The sequence below is a fragment of the Hyalella azteca genome, unplaced genomic scaffold (assembly GCF_000764305.2).
Source record: "Hyalella azteca isolate HAZT.00-mixed unplaced genomic scaffold, Hazt_2.0.2 contig11563, whole genome shotgun sequence".
Lineage (NCBI taxonomy): Eukaryota > Metazoa > Arthropoda > Malacostraca > Amphipoda > Hyalellidae > Hyalella > Hyalella azteca.
This window is the reverse complement of record NW_025941556.1, coordinates 11763-39508: the sequence shown is the minus strand read 5'-3', so window position 1 is coordinate 39508 and position 27746 is coordinate 11763. Positions and strand designations below refer to the sequence as shown.

The 27746-nt window shown below is 36.1% G+C and overlaps 2 protein-coding genes across 4 annotated transcripts; both read right to left on the bottom strand.

The window, feature by feature from the left end:
- LOC108666545 lies at positions 1-5005 on the bottom strand. 3 transcript variants are annotated; one of them, XM_018153442.2, is made up of 3 exons: positions 4961-5005; positions 1566-1741; positions 1-964 (listed from the first exon to the last, which is right to left on the bottom strand). In XM_018153442.2, the coding sequence occupies exons 2-3, from the start codon at positions 1691-1693 to the stop codon at positions 715-717; spliced, it is 378 nt and encodes a 125-aa protein (XP_018008931.1). In that variant the 5' UTR covers positions 1694-1741; positions 4961-5005; the 3' UTR covers positions 1-714. The 3 variants fall into 3 exon arrangements, with proteins under 3 accessions (XP_018008931.1, XP_018008930.1, XP_018008932.1); XM_018153441.2 differs by lacking the exon at positions 4961-5005 and adding an exon at positions 4598-4950; XM_018153443.2 differs by lacking the exon at positions 4961-5005 and adding an exon at positions 2104-2472.
- Positions 5006-18299: 13294 nt separating this feature from the next.
- Positions 18300-26181, bottom strand: LOC108666546 (homeobox protein aristaless). The gene is made up of 4 exons (XM_018153444.2): positions 25862-26181; positions 24005-24719; positions 20397-20442; positions 18300-19872 (listed from the first exon to the last, which is right to left on the bottom strand). Exons 1-4 carry the CDS (start codon positions 25881-25883, stop codon positions 19132-19134), a joined length of 1524 nt encoding a protein of 507 aa, XP_018008933.2. The 5' UTR covers positions 25884-26181; the 3' UTR covers positions 18300-19131.
- Positions 26182-27746: the final 1565 nt, after the last annotated feature.

Below are 27746 nucleotides of genomic sequence, written 5' to 3'. Positions count from 1 at the left end.
TTAATTAAAAATATCACCATTTCCTTCAGGCCACCTCCTCAACATTGACAACATATATACACAAAACAGCATTAACACAAAGTTTATGAAAAAGTAAAAGTTACAACTTAACACAAAATTTTTTCATTCAAATTTTTATGAAGACGTGAATGATAATTCATGACCATAAGAGGTTTCAAAACTCATGTACCTGCGAATCAATGCCAATTTTGATACAAATTTCTAAATTCCCAGGTCGTACGAAAAAATAGTTCAGAAAATTTGTAAGGCATTTATCAATCAACTAGAGAACATTCTGAGCGCTTGCGAGCAAGGCTTGAATAAAACCAGGCTCAGATTTATACTGGAAAATGAATGTAAGTACTAATGAAACAAAGGTCATATAATTACCATAAAAATATTCCATGTAGATAATTTCTATGACTCAACCTCCATATTTTTCACAATAACAGCAATCATTCCTTACTTCTTTTTAACCAAAAGAATGTAGACCACCACAATACCCAAAGCAAAATAACTACTTAATCCTCAGCAAATTTTCTTCGTCCCTTCAATCCACTGGCATAACGTATGAGTTTCCGTCGTTGCTTCATGTGTTCCCAGTTCTTTTGTCTCAGTTTCTGGAATTTGTCAGGTACGTTGTTACCGCTGTTGCTGCTGTCTTTTTAACCAAAAGAATGTAGACCATCACAATACCTAATGCAAAATAACTACTTAAACCTCAGCAAATTTTCTCCGTCCCTTCAATCCACTGGCATAACGTATGAGTTTCCGTCGTTGCTTCATGTGTTCCGAGTTCTTTTGTCTCAGTTTCTGGAATTTGTCAGGGACGTTGTTACTGCTGTTGCTGCTGTCTTCAACTGTATAACTCATCTCCTTCATGCCAAATTGGTTGCGTCGTTCCTCATGAGCCTCTTCGTGTTTGTTTTGTTGTTCCAACTTCAATCGTTCAGCAAACGTCATTCTGAAAAATGCAGGATGGATTTTAGCATTTAAATTGAATGAGAGGCAAAGCTAAACAACACTAACTCAAGATATTTCAGTTAAATTGAAGGAAGGAAATTAATTATGTAATTGTACCTATTTAATTAACAATGGTATTTGTTTCCATAGGTACTAAGAAGAAACCACAAAAACATTAAAAGCAATGGTAGAAACAAAATTTATGAATAATATAAATAGATGGCTTCATAATCAAGCAGGCCTGTACTTATGTTATCCTAAGCCAGATCAACTTTGGTACAGAGATCGATTTATTGAGGATCCAAATATCTCTTCAGCTGCTCATGCAAAATCAATAACTAATCTATACATATACCTGAATCCAATTGGGGCAAATGATATTGTGGGGAAACTGTGTCAGATATGGAAAGAAATTTCTTGCCCTGAGTTGTTAAAAGATACTTTTGATAAGTAGGTACTTTGCATTATTCAATTATGTAGGTATAAATTTTTCTTTTATAAAAATATGAGGGAGTCCTGGAATAAAGGGAGGTACAACAATAATCAGTGGACACATTAAATATTCAAGTATTTGAGTCAGTTCAATGAAAACTTAAACTCACTTTCTTATGTGTTTTGGTTCCCTCTTTATGTCGTCCAAGGAGCCAGCTGAAGTGAAGGAAAGTGTGACAGACTTCTTCAACTTTTTAGGGCTGATAGAATCATCTTTTTTCTGTGCCTCATGCTTCATTTTCTTGGCTTTGGGTGAGGGAGGGCCAGTTTTAACCTTCACACTTTTCTGAAAGAGAAGAAAAAAATTAATGTTGAATAGTAATGAAATCACAATCCAGGATGCAAAGATGTAGCAAGATTATACATTTCTGTGTATAGAATTGGTCTTTCTTCAGAGGGCATTTCTTTTTTGTAAAAATATGTTTTTACTTTTTTCAAGTTAATTTAGGGAAAGAAAATTATTTTATTGAATGGCATATATAACGATTATGTACTAGTAAAACTGCAAGATCATACTAACTTTAAAGCTGGTATTATTGCAAGATTTGAGCCAAAACTGGAATAGAGTTGGAAAATAGAGGCTTACATTGATGTCTTGTGTGTTTTGAGGTATAATGAACTTGAAAGCAACAGATGTACAATACATACCTACTCAACCTTAATGTTTATCAGTGTACCAACTGATCAGTTATATTTCTCCTTCTCTCAGTCTGCATTTGTCAGATGATAATTATCAACATCAAAGCTTCTCATTCAGCCCCCTGATAAATATTCAAAATTTCTAATGAAGCAGAGTTTGGTCATTGCACCTTTAAAAAATATTTTAGTCCAAAATGTCACAGTGCTATTGGTGAAGATTTTTTCAGCTCCAAAACCACCTACTTTTAGTCAATTGTAGGATTTCTGTGTCATTGAGTGACTATGTGGCCTGATATTACTATTGTTTGAACAGAAATATTCTATTCATGAAAAAATGAAAACTTTTTCTCTCCACTACATTCACACACGAATTTATATTATTGTGCTAAATCTCCTATTTCACCCTAGAAATGGCAACAAGAACATTTTTATTTACTTCAGAGGCAATTGAGCCATGATAATGTATGTTTTACATTTGTTATTTCACCCTAGAAATGGCAACAAGAACATTTTTATTCATTTCAGAGGCAATCGAGCCATGATAATGTATGTTTTACATTTTTTTTTGAAGAAACAATGCAGTTATAAATGACTGTGGGTAAAAGTCATACAGGCATTCAAGTGACGGTTCAAGTTGAACCATCGACAATGGCATCGAACAATGTTCAATAATGGCATTAAAATAATTGAACACAGCTGTCATTTTAGCTCTTCAGCAAGAAGATCTGCATGCCAGGGAATTGTCAGACTAAGATTTTTATGCATGGACCCATATTAGAAAATGGAAAGTTTTAGTAATTAGTTATACATGAAATATACCAGCAGTGGCTCCAAAGTGACATTTTCATTAACTTTGGAATCTCAAAGTTGTGTTTTTTTTTTGTAAAATTTTGTTAATAATTAGATAGGGAAAACTTCATCTAGCAAGAATCTTGCAGCTCCCAAAATGATGGCAAGCTCTAGTCTTGGCCAGACATGGAATACATTTACTTATCTTTGAAGAAGCAAAGCCCCTTTCCAAAGCTCTAAAGTATAAAAAATTTGTCACTTTGAAGCCATGAGATATCAATTATAAGGTAGGAAAATTCCAATCCTGCTCTTGGACAGGCTTTCCATTCAAGCCAAGATGAGTTTTCATACTTTTATTTGCAATTTGCAGCTATGACTACAAGTATGAGCTTGTTGGAATCTAAGTTTGGAGGTACCGTCAACCGGGGCTACTCGGGACAATTTTGAACATTTTTCATTCATAACTTCTTACCATGAAACATTTCAAAAAAAAGTTTGGGCTCATTTCAAAGCTCTTTGCAAGGGCTATCACATGGCTTCTTAAAAAAAATTCCATATGCTATTCGTAAGGTGCCAGAAGCAAAAAAAGTGTCCTGAGTAGCCTTGTCGAACGGGGCTACTCGAGACACTTGGAATAAAACTTCATTTTAAAGCATTTGAAGCATGCAGAGTGTATTCATCCATTACTAACAGTACTCTGAAGTTTTCCTCTTTCATTGTAGATGATGTAGAGGTAGAATAATTAATAAATGACATTTTCTGTGATTTTTACTTGTTTTTCCTTTATTTATGATATTACCATTTACCATATACGTTAATTACCGTATTATTGATAAGATATTACCGTATTATTGATGCTGCGATATTACCGTATCCATGAACATGCCATTGAGCATTTACAACAACCTTGTCCACTGCAAGCTTCATATCAGCAGCCTTATAGCATTTTTTCTGTATCTGTAAGCTTGCAGGATGGCCAGTAATTTCACACCATTTTAATTGGGTTAAGTCAATTTACTATAAAAAAGATTGTGAAAAACATACCTGATACAGAAAGGAATGATTTAGTGACAACCATCATATGTTTTGGGGAAATAAATCATACTTTAGGACAATTACTTTTCATTCTATGATGCCTGGTGCACANGTTTTAAATATCCATCAAAAGATGTGTATAAGAGACAGACATTTTTTCGATTGCGTAGTTTCGGTCGCATTAGAGCGGTCAGACTGCTTTATTACTTGTTCAGTTGACACTTGCTGTACAACCGGACTGTTTTTAGGGTAAAATTAGTTATTTGGGGTAACACGTGCATGCAACCTTGTAATAAGTCCGTGGCTTGTAAATAGTTCGTCATTACACAGCGTAAATGGCTTTTCATTAAAAATTACCCGGCGACGCATCTTTAAAATGGCCGGCGACGCTTTGGGCTGTAAAATCCATATATTGCCGACGCTGCATCCACCCTCTGCACAGTGGTTTTACGCCATGTCGGAGGACTGTCCCAACTCCCGAGTTACCCTGCCCGTCCCGAGTAGCCCCGGTTGATGGTAGCCTGGTAGGTAGGTACTCTTAGGTAGTCTTAGTCTTATAGGACAGTTAGCCTAACTGTCCTAACTCAGGGCCTGAGTTACCTAGGACTCATTACTCAAGAGTCAGAAATGAACTTGCAGGAGAGTCTAAAAAAAAATCTTCAAGCAATTAGGCACTTACCATTAGGTATGTTGACTGTTGACATATAATGAGAATTTATTACGATAATGCCTATCGGCTATCCTATAGCTATAGCCTAGTTATATAGTCGGTTCACTCGGTTGAAGACTGGTTATGAACTTATGATACTATGATTAAATCACCCTAGAGCTTGATCTTAGGTATCTTGTAGAGTATAGTAGTACGGTTACTACGGTAGCTACTGGCTTGTTACTTCAAATCATTTTCTGAGTTCACAGCTTCACGACGACGCGGATGCTTTTAACTAGCGTGACTACAAGTCTACAAGCCGTTGCTGCGTGGTACACATGGGCACGAAGAACAGATGCGAGAGCGAGTCAGAGTGAAGAATCTTTTGCTTACCGTGGTTCAGACACGGTTGCTTTTGTCATGCCTCGGCAGCGGAAAATTTAGTATTGTTAATAATACATATATTCAAGCACAAATAAAACGTTTAAAAATTAATTTTTTAAAGACAACACTTCTAAAGAATCCAGTGTCTCCAATGTTAAAGATGTACAATTAATTTTTCATTTTATTTTCGAATATAAAAAAAATTATTTTTCCAATTTTTCATATATAATTTTTTTTTGCAAAATTATTCATTCTGTCAATAGATTCAAGCATTACCTCCGACTTCACACAAGTGTGCAAAATTTCAGATCAATTGGACAGGTAAAAGCATGGTTGAATTAATACTATTAATATTCAACCATGGGTAAAAGTGTGTTAAACATCAGTTATAAGATTTGTAGCTGACAAAATTATTTTTCAATTTTTTAGCTAATAATAAAAAAAAATTATTTTAAAATAATTTATTTTGTCATTTGATTAATGCATTGTCTCCAACTTTACGCAAGTGTGCAAAATTTCAGATCAATAGGATAAGTACAAGTGTGTTAAATTTCAATTATAAGATTTGTAGCAGACAGACAAACAAGAAGTGAAGTTAAAGAGAAGTGTTGTAAAAAACGAAAGCTACTAGGAGCGAAGGATTCTGTGGGCAAAAAATATGGTCAGATTATTAATATTTCACATTTTACCTGCTATACAAACACGGTGAGAAGCCTCTACTTTCAATATCAGTTCCAACTATTCAAACAGTTAATAGCAGAACTTATTTCTTGATTACTCAGTTGAAGTGCCATTATTTTAGCACTCAGAAACTTCGAACAAGAAATGGGAAGGAAAAACGAAGTAAAATGCTTTTTTTTTGTTAATGTATAACCGACGAATCCAGATCAGACGGTTTTTTACGGACTTATTGCCGTATTTGACAACCGGTAGAAAACAGGGTGCTGAGTTTGAATTTCTAAGAAATGTACGTGCGGTGATCTGAATTAAAGGTGATCTGAAAACAAAAGAAGTGCTCGACCTTACCGTATTACGTTTTGCAGACTCAGAGAGCACTCCCATTAACAGAAGGACAATAAGTATACCATTCGCATCCAGCATCCTCAAAGTTTGACCCTTAATTCAGCGAATTAGCGTGTGATCTCATCTATAAGAAGGACAAATCTAAGTAGACCCGCCTACATTATAACATAGTGATCTCGGCGCTGAATTGTAGGCCTGATGTGGCCTGTCGCCGATTCTTTTCCTTGTCGTGCCTTGTTCACAGAAGATCTAAAATCGTGTCATTTGACCGGATCTTTTCATGACTGACGATAGTTTGAAGTAGCTACTATAGTTTTCCCGGGTTTTCGATATGGTGCTAGGCATTTCAAATCTGAACATATATTTTTCCATAGCTTTATCTAGTCTGTTCTTGAGCGCGTTCATACTTGGAGCGCCAACGATGTCATCGGGGAGGCTGTTCCACATGTCGGTGATTCGAAGCTAGAAGAAACGTTGTCGCGTGGAAAAGTTGCAGCGCAGATTTTTTAGTTTATAGCCATGGCCCCTGGTGTTGGTTCTTGTTTCAAATTCTAGTAATCCTTCGGGAACCTTGTATAAACCATGAGTATACTTGTATACTTCAATGAGGTCCCCACGCAGACGTCGATAACTGAGGCTTGGCAGCTTCATAATCATCAATCTTTCTTCATAGGACTTGCCCTTCAAGCCTGGAATTATCCTTGTTGCACGTCTTTGAACAGTCTCTATTAAATTTCTGTCCTTTTAAAATCTCGGTGACCACACTACGTTTCCAAACTACAGATTCGGGCGCACGATGACAACAAACAACTGCTTCATCGCTTCTGCATCTAGGAACTCGTATGAGCGTCTGATTAGTCCAAGAAGTTTGTTGGACGTGTTAGCTTGCGTTTCAACATGCTTTGAAAAATTTCAGCTCCTTGTCGACATCTTTTTCCACACTAGACTTTTCAATCATTACTCTTTCGTTGCAACCATGTCTTCTCATACTGTAATCTTGCTGTTCATTGTTCTTCCCGAGGTGAAGTACTTTACACTTGCCAGCATTAAACCGCAGCTGCCACGTATCAGCCCAGTTAACTAAACTGTCAAGATCATCTTGCAATTGCGCTTTATTTGACGCATCCTTCACTGTATTATAAACTTTTGTGTCGTCGGCATACATAGAGCACACGCTGGACACTGCTTCTGGCAGATCGTTTATAAAAGCAGCGAATAAAATAGGCCCAAGAACGATTCCTTGTGGCACGCCACTGAGCACTGATGGCCAGTCTGACACGGTTTCGTTAATACTGACACGTTGTCGTCTACCTACCAGAAAATCTCTGATCCATTGGAGTACGTTTCCCTCAATTCCCAAAGACCTCTCTTTACGCAACAGCCGCTCATGCGGAACTGTCAAATGCTTTAGTAAAATTGAAGGCTCCCACTGGCTCTGGCCCCATCCACTGGCTCCCTTTCGTCCGGCAGGCCAGTCCAATTGTTCAACGTAGATAGTAAGTTAGTGGTGCAGGATCTACCGGCAATAAAACCATGTTGACAATCTGATATGAGATGGTGAGCAGTCGAGTGATCGATAATCCTATCCCTCACAACAGATTCCATAATTTTACAAACAACACTTGTTTCACAAACAACACTTACAATTCACTTGTGAATTTTTGCCGGGGCTGCTTTTGTCACCTTTTTTGAAAAAAATGTGTTACTTAAGCTTCTTTCCAGTCGGACGGCAAAGTTCATTCGTTCAAGTTTTTTTGAAAGAATACTGTCAATGGGCCGGCCAGAACGGTTGCTAATTCTTTGAGCAATCTGGGATGGAAGCCGTCTGGTCCGCATGACTTGTTGGGATTTAGAGCTACGCAGGCGCTTGAGAACCTCTTCTTCGTGAATTTCAAAACATGTTAACTTCGAGCTGACTGGGTGCTCCTCAATATCTGGAATACTGTTCAAGTCCTCATCTGTGAACACACTGCTGATGAATGGATTAAGAACGTTAGCCTTGCCTTCATCAGAGGAAATCTTTCATTGGTCTACTTTCAAATCAGATATACCGTCCTTTGACTTACACTTCGAACTAGCGTACAAAAAGAAGGCGTTCGGAGTATTTTAGACACTTTTGGCAATATTTCTTTCGAAGTTTTTCACTGCGGTGCGATACACTTTTTTAGCTTGATTTCGAGCTCTTGCATACAGATTATAATCAGCATCGCTGCGAGTTCGTAAATAACGCTTGTAGGCTTCTTTCTTGGTCTTTAGCTGAGTCTTAACTGCACTGTTTATCCACTGGGACCTGTCTCTTATACACATCTAGATGTGTATAAGAGACAGATCCCAGATTGCTCAAAGAATTAGCAACCNCGGATAACTTGCGATCAGCAGATAACTTGCTTTCAACAGATAACTTGCGATCAGCGGATAACTTGCGATCAGCAGATAACTTGCTTTCAACAGATAACTTGCGATCAGCGGATAACTTGCGATCAGCAGATAACTTGCTTTCAACAGATAACTTGCGATCAGCGGATAACTTGCGATCAGCAGATAACTTGCTTTCAACAGATAACTTGCGATCAGCGGATAACTTGCGATCAGCAGATAACTTGCTTTCAACAGATAACTTGCGATCAGCGGATAACTTGCGATCAGCAGATAACTTGCTTTCAACAGATAACTTGCGATCAGCGGATAACTTGCGATCAGCAGATAACTTGCTTTCAACAGATAACTTGCGATCAGCGGATAACTTGCGATCAGCAGATAACTTGCTTTCAACAGATAACTTGCGATCAGCGGATAACTTGCGATCAGCGTACAGTTCTGAGCATCCGTGAGATGTATCAACTATAATAGATAGATCATCAATATATGAATCAATTATCATGAAAGGTAAGATCAAAACAAAACTTTGTATAATTCGAGAAATTCAATCGTTGTGTAACATGTCTCTACCATCTCATAACTCCTGGTCGTCGTAAGCCACCACGTCCGCAACGTCGATTGGTCGGCGCAGTGCAAGGGACCTCTACGACGCTGGCATCTGTGAAGCTAGCACCCCTGTAGGATAATGGCCTCTTAACAAGACTCGGAACAAATTGTTCGATAGCATTACGGCCACCTTTCTTATTAAGTGCAATTGGAGACCCCGCGGTCAATCAGAAAATACAATTACAAGTTGTCTCTGAGGAAGGTTAATAGCCATTGTCTAAATACACAGAGATTTTTTGTTGGCATTGCCGCCTTCGTTGGAGCGCCATGACCATGTTTGTAGTATTGAGGGTTGTAGACGATTTTAGAGTGGTGATTCATGCGCGAGATGTACCATTGTTACTGAACTTCCATTTGCACTTTTAAAGTGTAACAAGATCCACAATACCAATTAGCCAAGAATGGCCGAGGCTCGGGCTTGTGTGTTTATAAAATATATTCTTTGTGTGTAAAACATTACACGCACCATGAAAATCGTACTAATTCTTTGTGCTGATGATCCATTACCTGTTTGTTAGCATGAAGACAGATAAAAAAAAACTCACATAAATTCAATTGTTGATAATTTTAGAGCTAGAGTTAATTAGAACTTGGTAATTAGTTAATTAGAACTTTATAATTAGTTAATCAGAACTTTGTAATTAGTTAATTAGAACTTTGTAATTAGTTAATTAGAACTTTGTAATTAGTTAATTAGAACTTTGTAATTAGTTAATTAGAACTTTGTAATTAGTTAATTAGAACTTTGTAATTAGNGCTTGTGAGCATGTGAGGTGCTTGTGAGCATGTGAGGTGCTTGTGAGCATGTGAGGTGCTTGTGAGCATGTGAGGTGCTTGTGAGCATGTGAGGTGCTTGTGAGCATGTGAGGTGCTTGTGAGCATGTGAGGTGCTTGTGAGCATGTGAGGTGCCTTTGAGCATGTGAGGTGCTTGTGAGCATGTGAGGTGCTTGTAAGCATGTGAGGTGCTTGTGAGCATGTGATGTGCTTGTGAGAATGTGAGGTGCCTTTGAGCATGTGAGGTTCTTTATGAGTAATTGCTGCACCATGTACATAACAACATAGAAAATTTTACATTTAGTTGGTGACATATTTTGTTCTGAACATATTAATTAGATTGTCCACTGCAATAATAAATTTAGATGCAATGCATGCTGTTATTGGACGCCTTGTTAAGTTCCAGGTTATTATTTAATGTTATGTACAGTTACAGTCAGGACATCAGTCAGGCATCCCACGAACCAAGGCACATAAAAGCAAAATAAATCCTGTGAAAAATAAACACTCAGCATGATGTATACCATTTGTTACGAACAGCACTGTACAGATTTAATGGAAAGTGTATACACTAAGTAATTTCGAGCCTAACTTCTTTAATGAATATGATAATAGAAGAATTTTAAAATAAAGAAGTTTCATTTTCAAAATTTCATTAGTAGAAAGGGAAGATTAATTTGTCTTGACAATATCTGAGCTGAAATGCATATAGCACAACTCAAGCGAATACAAAGGTTAACTGTGCAATATATTGTCATTTTAAGATGCAGATTATTCATGGAGACATGGGTTTAATTTTAGTACACGACGTTACCATTGCAAATGCATGAGACTGCTGAGTTCAGCCGCGAGTTCTCGCGTTCAGAACTCATTATAGCTTACAATTTCGCCTCTATATATATGAACTGTACTTGAATTTAAAAACATTATTGTTATTGATTTGAACTTGTGAACTTTCTCACCTTATGCACATTGAGGCAAATTTTCATAAATCTTGACTCATATTAAAATGATTAGAAATACCCGAACGTATGAGAATGTTCTTAAATAATTGTGAAATTCTCAAAACGCGTTGGTTGTTATCTTGAACTTTGTAAATGAAATTTGACGATTAGCATTTATATGAGACAAATTGAAAGTTTCTTCATTGATCTTCTGCTGAAACCAAGAACAATTAATCACTACTTGGTTACTACAAGTTAGTGTTATTTATTAATTAGCAAATTAAAATTCAGTAATTTAATTGATGCTTCAATTGATTTTACTTAAATGAAGAAATGATTAGGGAAACAAGAATTTCCAGATTTTGCATTTTTTTAAAGTTACCTTGCATAAAATCGTCTGCAAGTTATTGCTTAGCTGTAAATACTTGTGGGCAATTCAGCTGCATTAATGGTTTGTTTACAGGGTTGAACGAAGCTTTGTTTTGCATCATCTTAAGCTCAATATTTTTTAGAATTTTTATTCAGAGGTAATTGTTTTATATCTGCTAAATTATTTTGAAAAAAAGCCACTCGCGTTGTGCACAGAAGTTTTTTTAGGTATAAATCGAAAGTCATTTTATAACAGGGAATAATCGAAGCCCATTGGTCGGATCCAGCCCTGCTGCTGCCCTGAAATGACCAATCACGTCTCGCTGTACGGAGATTGATCCATGATTGTTGTTAAAAAAATTTGTTTAAGAAAATATTCACATAAAAGTCACACTATCTGCACGTTTATAGTAAACTAAACGATTAGTACTGTTCAATTCACGACGATGATAACACAGGTAAAAAATAGTTAGGAGATAATTTTGTACGAGTTACAACATTAGGCCAATTACAAATAATATATATTAATGTAGGGGGTCTCTTCGATTATATACATGCGGAATTACAATAGATATTTTACGTAAAAATGCCAATATTTCAAAAACTAAACGTACTACAGAAGAAAGAAAATAGTTTGGAAATAAACAGCGAAAATACTTTCCAACCCACACCAAATGATTTCAGAAAAATTTCCTCGATTGGCCAGTGTAATTATATTGATTGATCAGATATTTATCACAAAATAATGTGCATATTAAAAAAAAAACTAGACGTTCTGGAAATCAGCAGCGAAAATGTTTATCTTCCAACACAGAATGACCTCAGAACCATTTTCAATGTTGACTAGTGTAATCGGAACGACAGGCAGGATCACTTTCTAGCATGCGTTGCAGTTACTGGGATCTTGTAATATTATTATTCTTAATAATATTAATTTTTATTCTTTGACGAAATTGTGGGAAAATCTGGTACAATCAGAACTTCGAGGTCATGTTACATATTTAGGGAAATATGAAGTGAGAACATCAACAGAGACAGAAAAGATAATAGAAAGGACCACGTACAACTATCGAAGGTTCTACAAAATAGTTCCATCTATAGGCCACGTAAAAACAACGGAACTAATGGACCAGTGCCTTCGCTAGTCTAACTTCCAAGCACGCTGCACTTCAGGGCCCTATACTTTCAAAAAAGTTAAGAGATCGTAAGTTCATCAGCCAATAATTGATGGCCTTTCAAGCAAAATTCACCAATCATAGATAATAAAATAGAGGTTAAGTACTTACGTTCACTTAGCGAGTTTTGAAAGTATGGCCCCAGAACAACTCCTGGCATCAACCGAAGCTAAAATGATGTTACATGCAACCCAGGAATCACAGCAAACATATTATTTTTGTGGATGCTGGCTGACTCGGAGACTCAATATGATTGCAATATCGCAAGTAAAGAGGCCAAGACTCATGAATTTCTTCAAATAAACCTGCAAGTCTCGAAGGTAGAATTCAAAATTCCTATGATCGTTGTACTGAAATTTTTGGAAATATGGTTAATGTTCTGCATCAAGAGCTCAAATGTCCTATTGTATCAAGAGTGAACATAATTATTGGATAAAATTTTAAAGATGGAAACTGAAAGTCTAGCGTGGGGTCTGATAGATATTAGTTTCTGTCAGGAATCAAATTGACGTGAAAATGTGTTGTGTTCAATCTCTTCAACACATCCTTACGCTGGGATTTGCTTCGTATTTGTTCGTAGCATAACCAAGTATTTTGCGTACGACTACCGTGCGTCACACATTATTTTGTAAGTAATAAATATATCTACCACGAGGACAATATTTATTTATTGTAGGCAATTCTCTGAATATTAATAGCAATTATCTAGACAGACTCGGCCATGATGTTATCTATATTTTACATGTATAAGTGTTGGAATTATTTACATTTATATTTTTCAAATTTTTTTACCACGCGAACCTAAAATTTGAAGCATCGTATAAATTAATAAAACACAAAGTTTTTAGTTCTTTTTTAATTCTAAGCTGCCGTCAGAAAACAGGAACCATTGCATCTTCTGCCTCATATTAGAGGATAATTTTGATAGTAAACTATATAGGAATTTCCAATTTAGACCCAAAATTTTCCTGACTGAATCAATTAAATCTCAAATACATTTTGTGATGTAAATGAAATCTTTAGTTTTGTGTCGTATAAATTATTGCAATTATTAGGTGTAAAACAAAATGCAGAAATTTATCATGCAGTTTTGAACAAAGAATGCTGATTTTTGATTCAACTTCGACAGTCCGTAACCTACATCAAAGCTTTAACCTGCAGCGCTGTCATCTTGGTTGTTGTCAACCGCTGATTGCGCTGTGATAACAAGAAGTGATTAAAATAATTAAGAGAAATCGAAAGTTAATTTACTTTGATTTCTATAGCGAGAATCCCGACAAGTAAAAAACATCTATAGTTTATAGAACGTTGCTGAAACATCAGATTGGTTCCTTTTTTCGGAAGATAATTTGACAGCTTTTACAATTCGTATTGAGATGTAAATTTGAACATGTTACGATAAGACATGAATTATTTTAGTCAAAGATGATACCAGCTTTAGAAATAAAAGACTATAGTAATATTACTATAGTTTGACGATAGTAATATTACATGTTATTTGAGTGATACCAAATAAGCTGCCTTATGAATGCAGTTAGAATGCAGGCAGTCCCTGATAAGTCAATTGTTGCTTCGCTACCGACATTCAGGGTCTGTAAGATTGCCACCACGCTGTAAATCCAGTAGCAAATAAACAGTAAGATACGCTTGAACTTACATAATAATTTAAACTAACTATGCACTCAAGCCAATGCGCAGAAATGTACAATATGTGTTCTACTTTGTCTGCCATACAAGTAAGTGATTTAGTTCTGTTGGCTGAAGGTTTTAATGAAAACTAAAAAAAAAATGATTGCCACCCAAGCCTTATGCGAAATGCGATTCTGATTCGAACGCCAGCTCGTGATGGCATGATAAGAATGGATGAAGGCCACAGGGAGCGAAAGCGGTGCAAGAAGTTTTAATGTTAGGTGGATTTTGGTAAAATCAACGTAGATTAACCTACAAATAGTTGAAAAAGTTCGATTTAATGGATTGAATTTATGAAACTTGGGTTGTTACTGAAACGAGTCATTGAAGCGTAATAATAGACCTTGTATCAACAGAGAATTAATCATCTCTGAATACGATTAATAATAAGGTATCTGTAACATAGCAGGAGTTCTAGGGAACCTGTATGTGGAAGCTCCAGGATCAATAATGCGGTGCCCGACAAGTTCTTATAATTGAACTTCCATTAAAAACACCCGCTGGAATCCCCGTTCTTATGCCTCATTAGATTCGCTGTCACAATGAGCGTGATTTCTATAAGTCAAGTTTGATTTAATGGCTCTGCCACCCAGCGTTGAGTTAGCTGCTGGTATTGGTATGATTTTGTGCCGTAAACTTGTTCTGTACAGCAACTTCGCTTCGACGAGGTAAGCTTCCGAAATATGGGGTAAACCAAAGAGTCGCTCTTAAGAGACGTTATAGCAAACTGATGCGGCTGTGGAAAGTAGCCATGAGTTTTGCGGTTCATCGCTGATTGTATTAAATAAGAAGTGATTAGACCGTCTGTTCTTTTGTTGTAAAGTAAAAGCGTTTCAAGGTTTAGCAGTATTTTTCTGAACTTGAACGTACATGCAGTATATATAACGGTAAACTAGAACTGTTCAATTATTTATCTGTCCATTTTGCGGTAAACTATAATCGTCCAACAATCTCTCCAAAAATTTTTAAACAAATACTAGCGATAGGTGAATATAGTGACAACATAGAACTATTTTTGGAAATGGAACTTTTAGCTCTAAAATGTCAACATTGTGGCCGGTTTCATGAGTTGTTCATATTCTGAAATGTAAAACCGTTTGACAATCTATAATATTGAGTTAAACAAGAAATTTGCTGCAATCTGCCCCTCTAGAGGTAAATAAGAACTGTTCTAAGTTAAGTAAAGTAAGTAAGTAAGTTTAGTAATGTAAAGTAGACATCATTACTTTGATTTTATGCATTTAATTCAACAAAAAGTTTGCTGCAATCTGCCCCTCTAGAGGTAAAAAAGAACTGATCTCAGTTAGGTAAGTAAGTAAGTAAGTAAAGTAAAGTAAAGTAGACATCATTACTTTAATTTTATGCATTTAATTCAACAAGAAGTATGCTGTAATCTGCCCCTATATCGAGGTAAAATAGAACTGTTCTAAACTCATTCTTCATCGACGTAAACAATGACTTTGCAGCAAAAAGAAGCCGAAATTGAAGATAATCGTATCTATGTGCAGTTGCTTCAAAATGAACTTATATATCATGGTTGCACAAGCATTGAGGTCACTCGAGCTGTCACTATTGTGCTCGCCATGTCCGTCTGTCTGTCCGTCCGTCTGTCCGTGACCTCAAGTTTTCGTCGACGAGAAAATGCGCTCTCTGTCACTCACTGCAATGAGTACTGAGTTATATTTTTTTATAACTTCAATTACATGAAATGTCTCTAATTGTTTCCGTTTTGAATTGGCTATCAGATGTTTTCGTTTATATAATTTTTTTCGTTCATAGCACGAAAATTCAATAATCCTTATATTTTCTAAATTAAATCTTAAATTTAAACTCATTTAATTTAACCAAAATTGTAAACGAACGATTGGCTCAATATAATTGTAGTGTTATTTAGTATTATAGCAGGTTAAACCGGCCTTGCGCTTGATAATCCTTGAGATTTGAGAAACATGTAATCCTGAATCCCCTCATCCAGAATTCAATTAGAAATTAAAGCACTTTAATAAACGCAACGCTAATTCAAACTCACATTTAGCAGAGCACCTTGCATCATTCAACTCATGTATGAAAAATGTAAATTAAGGTTGTATTATGTAACAAAAATTTTCGCTTACCAAAGAACAAGGCGCGTTTACATTCAAATTGCATTTGCGATGATGTGTTGCTTCGTTAAAAAGGAAATACTGTTCGCGTTTTTTGGTGTGAATGCAAACTTCAAATACAGAGTTTTATTTTCAAAATTACCGATTGAGGCATTAAAAACAAATGGTCGTATTCCGCAAAAATTTAATTTGATTCGTGAAGATTTAGTTTAAGCATTATTGGTCGATGAATAGATGTTTTGTTTCTCATGAACCTTCTTTGGCTTCACTGAACTGCACAGGTCTGCACTATAAAAAATAGATTCCAGAGGTACGGGTAATAGGTTCTGATAAGTGATACTGCATTATATTCACTAACTGCTTTTAAATGTTAGGTTATAAACCTGGGAGTTGTACTAGGTTCAACGCTTGAATTTTAATAACACCAAAGATGTGGGCAGCAGCACTGTGGATCCATTGTATGGTAATCACTTTAACTCTGGTCTTAAAATTCATACGACAGCATCGCAACGCTCACCACAACTCATAATTTCCTGATTCCTGAACCATTTGTCCTCAATTGAAGTCGAGTCATTTATAGCGCTATTTGTGACCCTCAGCGTATGACTGGGCGGTATAGCAGCAGGTGCTCAGGCATTTTTAATATCGCGTTGTGCAAACGTCGCGCCACATGTGCACTTTGTATAGCTATGCGATTACAGCCTCAGTGGCTAATCATTTGCTTCGTTGGCTTGTACAAGCATTGTATCTTGCCGTATAGCTATGCGGTTACAGTCTCAGTGGCTAATCATTTGCTTCGTTGGCTTGTACAAGCATTGTATCTTGCCGTATGGCTATGCGGTTACAGTCTCAGTGGCTAATCATTTGGTTCGTTGTGTTATACAAGCATTGTATCTTGCCGTATAGCTATGCGGTTACAGCCTCAGTGGCTAATCATTTGGTTCGTTGTGTTGTACAAGCATTGTATCTTGCCGTATGGCTAGGCGGTTACAGCCTCAGTGGCTAATCATTTGGTTCGTTGTGTTGTACAAGCATTGTATCTTGCCGTATGGCTAGGCGGTTACAGCCTCAGTGGCTAATCATTTGGTTCGTTGTGTTGTACAAGCATTGTATCTTGCCGTATGGCTAGGCGGTTACAGCCTCAGTGGCTTAATTCGTCGCCAATTTTCCTCTTTAGTTCACGTAATGAAGATAAAGAAATTTTCCACTCATTCTGAGCATAAGGATAAATCTTCACTTCGAATTTGGATCTCAACTATCATGATTTTTTTAGTTATGATATCCATGCAAGCTGCTTTTATAAATGTTATCTTCAAATTTTTTGTATGTTCATAAATTTTAAAGTTGACCCATGAAGCAGTATGACACCAGAATTTCTGGGGTCATCTGAATGCTAGCACCGTCTTTAACACAGTATTTATACATCGTTGCACAATCTGGAGTACAATTATTTATAAATTAAAGCAGCATCTGCCAACATTTATTTGAAAGCGTTTCTGTGGTCAGAGGTTTCTTACATTGATGAAAATTTGTTCCTGTTGCTTCGGTTGGGGTAATTTACGAGTACTCATCTAATCCAATTCTAGAAGAATTAGGTAATAGGTCTAAGGTTAAAGAAATAGGTTAAAACTGAGAAGCACATTCACGCAACGTATATTTATTTGGGAGGCAAAGGGGACTCTCATGATTCATTCTGCTTTCACGAGCTCATAAAAATGAGAACTCTTGAGAATTTTTAAGCTACAGATAATTTTTTCACAGGTTCTATCGGCAAGTTCTAACACATGGGAATGATAAAAACTTACTTTAATTTAGAAGAGATTCACACAAACTAAAACGTGACAACATCTCTCGGAAAACAGCGCAAACTCGGGGCTAAAATGTAGCTAAATTTTGATCACTCATACAGTGCTATAACAATCTTAGAATATAAAATATAATATGGGCATAATTAATGTTTTAAATTAATTAAGAAGCTGGAATTGTATGGTAAATTATGAGTGTATTCACTCATAAAAAGAATGCTTGTTTTCAATACAGTGAACAATAAAGAACAATATATTGGGACAATGGTGGAATGTTCTCAGAGGCATTATAACATTTAAACTTATTTGGTTCGCTGATAACAACGTCGTCTTACGAAGGTAAATGCCGAGCCCGGAGAAAAAAGGCCAAGGTGATATTTTCAGCATTGATAGGACTGAATAATGGAGGCCACTGACTAATACTGATGCATTTTTTACATTATTGATGTCCTGAAATGACCAATTAATAAAAAAATGTGAGAAAAGAAATGAGCAACCATTAAAAAAATATAAATATTTCATTGATCAGGATAATGTAACAAAAGGCAGCACGAAGGCCGCACAAATTTTAAAATGAATCAATTCCGCACAATTAAGTCCTCCCTAGCAGGATTGTTGAATTTCAAAGAATAAATTAATTTACGCATTTAGATTATAAAGTTATTTGAAGGCGTGAAAATACAATATTACGCAATACACGCACCATGCAACCATGGACAAAAATTAACGGATTTTAATATTAAATCCTGTCACAAACCGGTTGGAGTTTCCAGGTAGGAACCAAATCTTGTGACATGGTAATAATTTATCCCAAATATTATCGCAACGCTTCATAGTCGAGTAGAAACTTTTAGAACGATTAAAAGTTCATTTCATTCTTTTTTGCTATCTTCATTGCTCAATAAAACATTGAAATGGGTGGAAGTTTCTGTTATACGGTGTAGTTATATCTCAACAATTTGATCGGTGGAACTACTTCAAATTCTTTAAGATGAATATCCACGGGCATTTGGTGATTGATCAAATGATCGTCCTTTGGAACAAATCATAATAAATCGGGCGGCATCACCAAATTTCATCCAATCTTCCCATAGCTTGATTAACAAAGCCAGAAGTCTCTGCTTTTGTAATAAAAATTTACGGTCACAGTAGAACGTAAAATTAGTGTGACAAATACCACTCACAACAGACAGTGCACCCTCTAAACTCTTCTTGATTTTCTTACATTAAGTCAACAACTTTTATTCACCTTTACAGTACACAATATCAATCAAGTTCAACATAAATTTCGTAAAATGTGACAGCAAACGGAGTCAAGTGACAACTTCTCGTTTAGGGGAGGCGCGAGGTGACCGGCGCGAGGGCGACTGCTCGCTGGCGTCTGTTCCGTGGCGGCGGCCGTACGACGCCAGCCTCTTCTCGTGCTCCCGCGCGCGTTGCCGTAGCTCGGCGATAGAAGACGCACGACGCTCCTGTTCCTTGCATCCTGGCATAGCCGATCCCGCGTCCTGAGGAGCTGGCAGTGCGGAAGGCAGCCCCGGGGCCAGGATGTTCGAGTAGTCGCTTAGCTCAGGAATGTTTGGAGACTGCAGTCCTGCTAACAATTGCTGGAAGACTGGCGAGTAAGTAGACTGAGGGAGGGATTGGGGGAAAAATGGCAGTCGGGAACTTAAGTCTCCACGAAGAGGGCTTGTCAAGTCTCCACGAAGTGGGTTTGTTAAGTCCCTCTGTATGCGGTTACTAAAATCATTCCTCAGAGTTGATCCCAAGCCACTGAGGGCACCGAGGCTGCCCAGACAGCCTGGCACAAGTCCCCCCAGGTAGGCGGGGAGTCGGGGCATGTTGGGGAGCAGAGGGAAATCTAAGGACTTGTTGGAGGAGTGTGCAGGGGTGAGGAACTGGGAAGAGAATGTGCTGCCTATGAAGGATGATGGAAGTGGAGGAGGATGAAGAGGGACGGAGGAGGACGAAGGGAAGGCACCCGAAATGTGGTGCATAGAAGGCCCAACCTTCTCTTGCTTCCGCCATTTGGCCCTGCGGTTTTGGAACCACACCTGTGGTACCACAAACACCAAAGTTAGTCTATCGTACATGTTTGATTCTAAATAAAATTATGATTGATAAAGTATTAAATTCTTAGAATTAAATTAGTTTATTTATTTATGCCAAACATTCACAATCATAGCATGTATATCATTCACAAGCATTCACAATTATAGTATGTATATCATGTAAAGCACGCCAATGTCACTGAAAATATTAGCAGACCAGCAGATGTTATCAATATACCATCTGCATGGAATTATGTGCCTAAATGTTGCAGAGGTGAAAGCGCACACTTTTTGCTCATTTGAACTTGCGAATTTCCTAATTAACTACTAGTATATAAATACACATGCATTCATAAACACATATATAAAGGGTAGTCATACTTTTCCCCTTTTATTTTTATTTTAATGTAATATTTTTTATCATTTTTCACATTGAATTATGAGATAAAATACTATAACTGAATAAAAAATATTGCAACCGAATTTAACACTGAAGCTCAAATGAATCCCAGTGTTTTTATAGTCACCTGAATCCGTGCCTCTGTGAGCCCGATTTTCATAGCCAGCTCTTCCCTGAAGTAAAAAAGCATGATATAAATAAATATTCACTGTGAATCGCATAACAAAATCAGCGTCTCGAACTTCAACGTCCTTTCTAAATTGTCGTCCCTGGCTCTTGATGTTGTACAATGAAATGTTCAAAGTTTCCTGTTCAACACAACCCCTTTATCTTGATGTAATGTACGATTCTAAATAAATAGAAAATCTGTACAAATATTGAACAATGACATAATCCAAGATTATTTAGACTTCGAATATTCTTATTGTAATGTTAGCAGTGAACACCGTAGAGTTTACCACTTTCTCATTTCAGTAGATCCCACCGAGGTCATTAGTGCGTGCCTATTTCTAGGGAAATATAACAAGTAGTCAGATTTCCCTGTCCTGTGGAAACGGAATTGAATGCAAAATTTATATCACCAACTGTTATTTGCCTAAAAACATACGAATAGCGAGTGAGAGCAAACATGATACAAAAGTTTAGGAATAACACAGAGATTTATTATTAGATTGCAGGTCTCTGATTCCAATTAAGTGAAAAGCACTGAAATACAGGGAGAGCACAAACATAATACAGAAGCAAAGTAAGTAACGCATTTTATGTTTTTAGGGAGATTTTTGAAATCTAATTATTTATTACTGCGGAGATGTATTGTTCGTAACAGGTCATGTGTGGAATGGAAACACTAATTATATGACTAAATAATTTGTTTAATAACGGTTACAAATAATTGAAAATACAAGCTGCCAGGAAAAATTTTTTTTCAATCGTAACAAAAAATTTTGGAAGACTTGCTTTTTCTAAGGTTAATTTTATCTTTTCAGAAAAATTTCGTATATTTTTCTAACTATATTTGTTAGATGTCTATTACTATTATTCATTACTGCGGAGAAGTATTGTTCGTAACAGGTCATGTGTGGAATGCAATGCTTGCTTGCAAAGCAATGCTTGCCCGCCAGATGTACGCACGCACTAATTATATGACTAAATAATTTTTTTTTCAAGTAATTGAAATTACGAGCTGTCAGGAAAACATTTTTTTAATCGTAACAAAATTTTTTGGGACCTTGCTTTTTCTAAGGTTAATTTGATCTCTTCAGAATAATTTCCTATATTTTTCTAACTATATTTGTTAGATGTCTATTACATTGCATTTAAACACTGGGTTGTCTGAATTAATACCTAACGCGATTATCCGATTTAAATGCACAACATGAATACAAATCTACCGATATTCATTTAGAAGAACTTGATTGAAGATTCTCACATCCGAAATATTCAGTAGAAACATGCAAACAATTTTTGTTAACGTTTTATTTCAATTATTTCTCAAAAATGGTGGACTCTAAATCTTGTTAAAAAATACCCATAGAACTCTAAAGTATGAGCGAGTCACATCATCTGTAAATAATTCAATCTGTTCCTTCATTGAAAACAAGACAAAACAAACCGTGTCAAAAAATACTATAGAATTGAGTTTTAAAAAACATACAGAAGGCACTCGCACTACATTGAAAAACACACTTGCTTCAAAAGAACTCGCTACTATTGTTTAGAGAACAAAAACCAGACCACCTTGTGGAGAGGCGAATATTGGTAGAGTGTTTAAGCCAGGCATGGCTGACGACGGGCGCGTCTGAAAAGNGAGAGGCGAATATTGGTAGAGTGTTTAAGCCAGGCATGGCTGACGACGAGCGTGCCTGAAAAGGACTTTTCAGTGCGAAATTTACGATTAAGGTGATTAGTCCGAGCGTTTAACTTTAACGATGACGATAAAGTTAGTTTTAACGACGACGATAAAGACAACTAAACTATGAATTCATATGATTGATTGACATTTGAAAGTCCACAGCTATTTGACTGGAACGACAGTTGTTTTGGTTTAACCACTATCGATTGTCATGTTAAACAGGATTTCGGTTGCCCACTTAACAGAAAACACCCAAGCCGCTATGTCACCAAAACCCAAAGCCTGAACCCCAGGTTCACTACCACAGTGGGGGTGGTGGTCACCACAACCCACAACTCTTCAGCAGCAGTGGCATGGAGGGCCACATAACCCACACGTGGGGTCCCCACTGTGCACCCACCACATCAACCAAGTCTCAGTAGTGTGGCGAGTGTGGTGTGGTTGTGTCCAAATTTCATTGGGTGCGAACAAGATTTTTTTTATAATTCGTAAGTTCCTGGTTTTTCAGTCTTCTTGACAAATTTTAAGAACTTTTTCACAAATTTAGTCATTTTATGTGAAGTAATTTTATTTCATAAATTACAATACGACACAATTATTTTAAAGAAATGAAAAAAAGGTTGCTGGATTTCAGAAAATAAAGTTAATACTTAACCATAGGCATGAACGAGGCAAACTTAAATGAAATATACAGTTTGGGAAAGTTACGTCACTTTTCAAAGAACTTTAATAAAGGGGTTTTCTTTTTTATCAACGTTAATTGATTTCACACACGTTGGAATATTGTAGCAAAATGGCAAACGCTAATAACTTTATCGCATCTCCTGTAAAATATGCTGATGCTCCAAAACACTGATACAGTTCCTTAGTGCAGAGATATGATGATGTCTTGGTAATGAGAATATATAAAAATACTCTGGTACTTCAAATCAAGATATTACTAAAAATAATGAATATTTCTATGCCTAGTATTTGGTAATAATAATGTTATAATATTAGTGGCATCAAATATAATAGTAATGGAATATTGTTTATTGATGCTATGCTTCCATATAAGTTCTTTACGTTCTATAAATATAGCCTTGCACTGGTCTTAGCAAACCTGAATAAAGTTTTGCTGCTGGAAATACAGTCTGAGAAGTCCAAACTACAACGATTGGTGAGAAAGAAAATGAATGAATTTTTAGATTATTCTTAATGGAGACTCTTTTCAATAAATAAGTGGGCACTATAAGATCATTTCATGGATTGAAATCCATTTATAAGATGCATTGCTATATGTGTATCACAACTACAAACCTCCTTCATAAAGAACTGATCTCAGCAGTCGCATGTTCAGTGCTAAAAGGTTTATTAATGTAAAGTCGCAGTTCATTACTCGCTCGAATAATGCCTCACAAACCTGTTGCGGCTGCGACCACACAAAATAGCTGGTCACAAATACTCCTCTAACAAATAGTGAACTAACAAGGCGTGTCTTAATTGCTTCACTCTCACAACACTGATCGCTAATGGCCTCGGGAACAGAAAAAACCAACGCGACCGACCGACTCCTTCCAGGGGCAGCCTCTACCGCCGAGCGTCTCGCATGTCGTCCAGATAATTGGGTTTTGTCCCAAACTGCGGGACGTGTGGACGTGTGGACGTGTGGACGTGTGGACGTGTGGACGTGTGGATGTGTGGACGTGAGGATTCGTTGACGTTAAATCAAGCTATTCTACAATAATTTGTAATATATAGAAAATAATTTTTACAATCATTCAGTTTCCCCTGTGACACAAAAGCACAAATTGTTTAAAATTTTGAACACCATTCAACTACTTCTACGTGATTAAGCTGCAGAGAAATTAATTACCTACCACGTTACACCCTCCGCCACTGACCTGGTGAATACATCAGGGTAATGTGTCCTGGAGAAGGCCTTCTCCAGCTCCTCCAGCTGAAAGGAGGTGAATGTGGTCCTGTAGCGCCGCTGCTTCTTCTTGTTAGGAGATGTTTCGTCTCCGCCGTCTTCCACATCGTCACCTGCTGGCTCCGCAGGATCTCCTTCAGTTTCAACATCTTCACCAGGATCTTCACCTTCCTTCTGCGTCTCATTCAAAGACCTGTCGTCGTTTACCTCAGACTTTGTTTGAAGAGACTCGTGACTATCGGAACCGTTTCTGGATTCGTTGCAACCCATGCGATCTTTTTTGACATCATCACTTGCATCGTTTGGATCGTCATCGTCAACCACGTTGATATGCGGGGTAGGTGGAGGTTGGTCCAGTATGTGGTGTAAATGAAAACTCTGAAAATTTCTTTTATTGTTTGTTTTGTGCTGAAGTGGAGACAAGACGTCAATCTGCGTCGTTGGATTATTGCTGTCATTGGATAGTGACTGCAACAAATTTGAAGTGCGGGCGGTTGACAGCTTGTCACCGGTTGTTGGTGAAGATAGGCTGCTGATAGTGTTGGTGTTGGTTGAGGTGATGGTACTAAACACCAACATACTGCTGACTGAGTGGTTGCTGTTCTTGTGGTTGTTGTTGAAGGGGATGCTTGTGTGGTTAGAGTTGTTGTACACGGTCCGATCATGAGGTTCTTCGGTCCCCACGCCTGGCAGAAATAATGATTTTATTGTCAATTCTAAAAACAATTTAAAAGGTTTTGTCAATTGCTCACTTACTTAAACTGTAGCGTGGGCACTTTATTACTTAACGGTGAATATTATTACGTTGTTCTATCGAATTCAATGCCAAGTAATTCTAGATCGTTGAATTTAATTGCACCCTGACATTTCGATTATGTGATATTTGGTCTTTGCCCATTCGGTTGTGCCTATTCGGTTCTGATTCGGTACCTATTGGCTGTATAACTTTATCATGTTACTTCAGCATAGACGATACATTTGCGCAATGCGAATGTCCAAAGAAATTAAATGTATAAATTAATCTTATGGTAACTTTAAAACGGATTGCAAGCGTTGTTATATGACTCGATAAAAAGTTCATTCCTGCAGATCGGAAACTCGTACGTGTTTGACTCATTCTACTCATTATTCCTGAGGAGTAATATTTGTAGGATGATCATTAGGTAATCATCTTTGTTGGTAATGCCTATTTATATTATAAGCTCCATTCAACTCTCACATTAATTAATCAATAAAAATTTGAAATTTCAATAAAAAGTTGTCAGATTTCACCGAAGAACTGTACTTATTTAGAATACTACCACTCTTCACCAATAATACCTGTAAAGATAATACATCACATCACTGGAAACAATTAAAAATTATTTTTTTTTGCGTAAAGATATCGTAGAAATTATAACAGTCAATGCAATATTTTTTTTTGAAGCGTTTCCTTGATATGTACATAATAATCTATTAGTTAAGCATTGTGAAGTGAGGCGCAGTGGCCCCGCAGACTAACAGCGCTGTTGCAGTCTAGTTGCAACGGCGCTAAAACATTTCGAATTTATACCAAGAATAAAATGAAAATAAATAATGAAAAAATGTTTCTATGACAGCTAATAAGATGTTTATTAACAAATAGAATACCAAAGGCAATGTAGTATTTTTCAAGCAATTATTCATGACATTTGAATTCCAACACATTTATGACTGGAGTGAATTTTTTACTTTTGAAAGATTTTATTTTTCAACTTTAAGGCATTAGAGGGAATTTAAAAACGAATATTTGAAAAAATGTTAAGATCGTAACTTGATCGGTAAATTTAAATTGAAAGTGGCCACTTACCTAGTTCACTGAAGTTCACCATCTGGATGTTCACTATAGAAAAAGTTGCAACTAATTTTATTTCAATAGCTGTATTCTGTAACTAAAGTTTATTCAGAAGTCCATGCTGCCTATAACAACTGAGGACTGTTGTGTTCCTTTAATTTAAGACCGTCAGTATTAGGAATATTTGTTTATTACTCATGCAATTTCAACCATAATTAAAAGATGAACTCTTCGTTTTGTGAATAAAGTAGAGTTTTTATTCCTGTGTTAGTTTTTTTTTATTCCTGTGAATAAAGTAGAGTTCCTGAAGAACAAGGCTGGACATGTTATCCCGTCTGCCTTGAGTCTTGGAGTGGAAAACATGATCATCAGATAGGCTAATAATAGATAAATGATCATCAGATAGGCTAATAATAGATAAATGATCATCAGATAGGCTAATAATAGATAAATGATCATCAGATAGGCTAATAAATAGATAAATGATCATCAGTTAGGCTAATAATAGATAAATGATCATCAGTTAATCTAATAAATAGATAAATGATCATCAATTAGGCTAATAAATAGATAAATGATCATCAGTTAGGCTAATAATAGATAAATGATCATCAGTTAATCTAATAAATAGATAAATGATCATCAATTAGGCTAATAAATAGATAAATGATCATCAGTTAGGCTAATAATAGATAAATGATCATCAGTTAATCTAATAAATAGATAAATGATCATCAATTAGGCTAATAAATAGATAAATGATCATCAGTTAGGCTAATAATAGATAAATGATCATCAGTTAATCTAATAAATAGATAAATGATCATCAATTAGGCTAATAAATAGATAAATGATCATCAGTTAGGCTAATAATAGATAAATGATCATCAGTTAATCTAATAAATAGATAAATGATCATCAATTAGGCTAATAAATAGATAAATGATCATCAGTTAGGCTAATAATAGATAAATGATCATCAGTTAATCTAATAAATAGATAAATGATCATCAATTAGGCTAATAAATAGATAAATGATCATCAGTTAGGCTAATAATAGATAAATGATCATCAGTTAATCTAATAAATAGATAAATGATCATCAATTAGGCTAATAAATAGATAAATGATCATCAGTTAGGCTAATAATAGATAAATGATCATCAGTTAATCTAATAAATAGATAAATGATCATCAATTAGGCTAATAAATAGATAAATGATCATCAGTTAGGCTAATAATAGATAAATGATCATCAGTTAATCTAATAAATAGATAAATGATCATCAATTAGGCTAATAAATAGATAAATGATCATCAGTTAGGCTAATAATAGATAAATGATCATCAGTTAATCTAATAAATAGATAAATGATCATCAATTAGGCTAATAAATAGATAAATGATCATCAGTTAGGCTAATAATAGATAAATGATCATCAGTTAATCTAATAAATAGATAAATGATCATCAATTAGGCTAATAAATAGNCCCTGACGTAGATACTGCACCTAATACGGCCCTGACGTAGATACTGCACCTAATACGGCACTGACGTAGATACTGCACCTAATACGGCACTGACGTAGATACTGCACCTAATACGGCACAGAAATAAAATCAATAATGTAGTATTGCAGTACGTACAAGAATAGAATAGAAATTCATCGCTTAATTAATACGTTGCTCATAATAATACTGCACTTTGTGTGATGCTTATATAATGTACTATAATATATAATGCTGCAGTTATTAGCGTGTATTAAAGCCGTATGATAATGAGAATGTGATAATGATGTATAGCAATGTTATGGCTATAATGATGAAGATGAAGATGAAATAATTACTTAGAAGATACAATTTTGTCGCTCCTGTAGTTAAACCGTTATAATAATGAAAA

Bases quoted from the DNA above. Each gene is read 5' to 3' on its own strand.
- LOC108666546 (XM_018153444.2), bottom strand. From the start codon at position 25,883: ATGGTGAACTTCAGTGAACTAG. The intron at 24,720-25,861 runs GTAAGTGGCCAC...TATTTCTGCCAG, and splicing joins GGTGAACTTCAGTGAACTAG to GCGTGGGGACCGAAGAACCT. The intron at 20,443-24,004 runs GTCAGTGGCGGA...TTTTTACTTCAG, and splicing joins TACCCTGATGTATTCACCAG to GGAAGAGCTGGCTATGAAAA.
- LOC108666545 (XM_018153441.2), bottom strand. The intron at 965-1,565 runs GTGAGTTTAAGT...TGCATTTTTCAG, and splicing joins GAACCAAAACACATAAGAAA to AATGACGTTTGCTGAACGAT.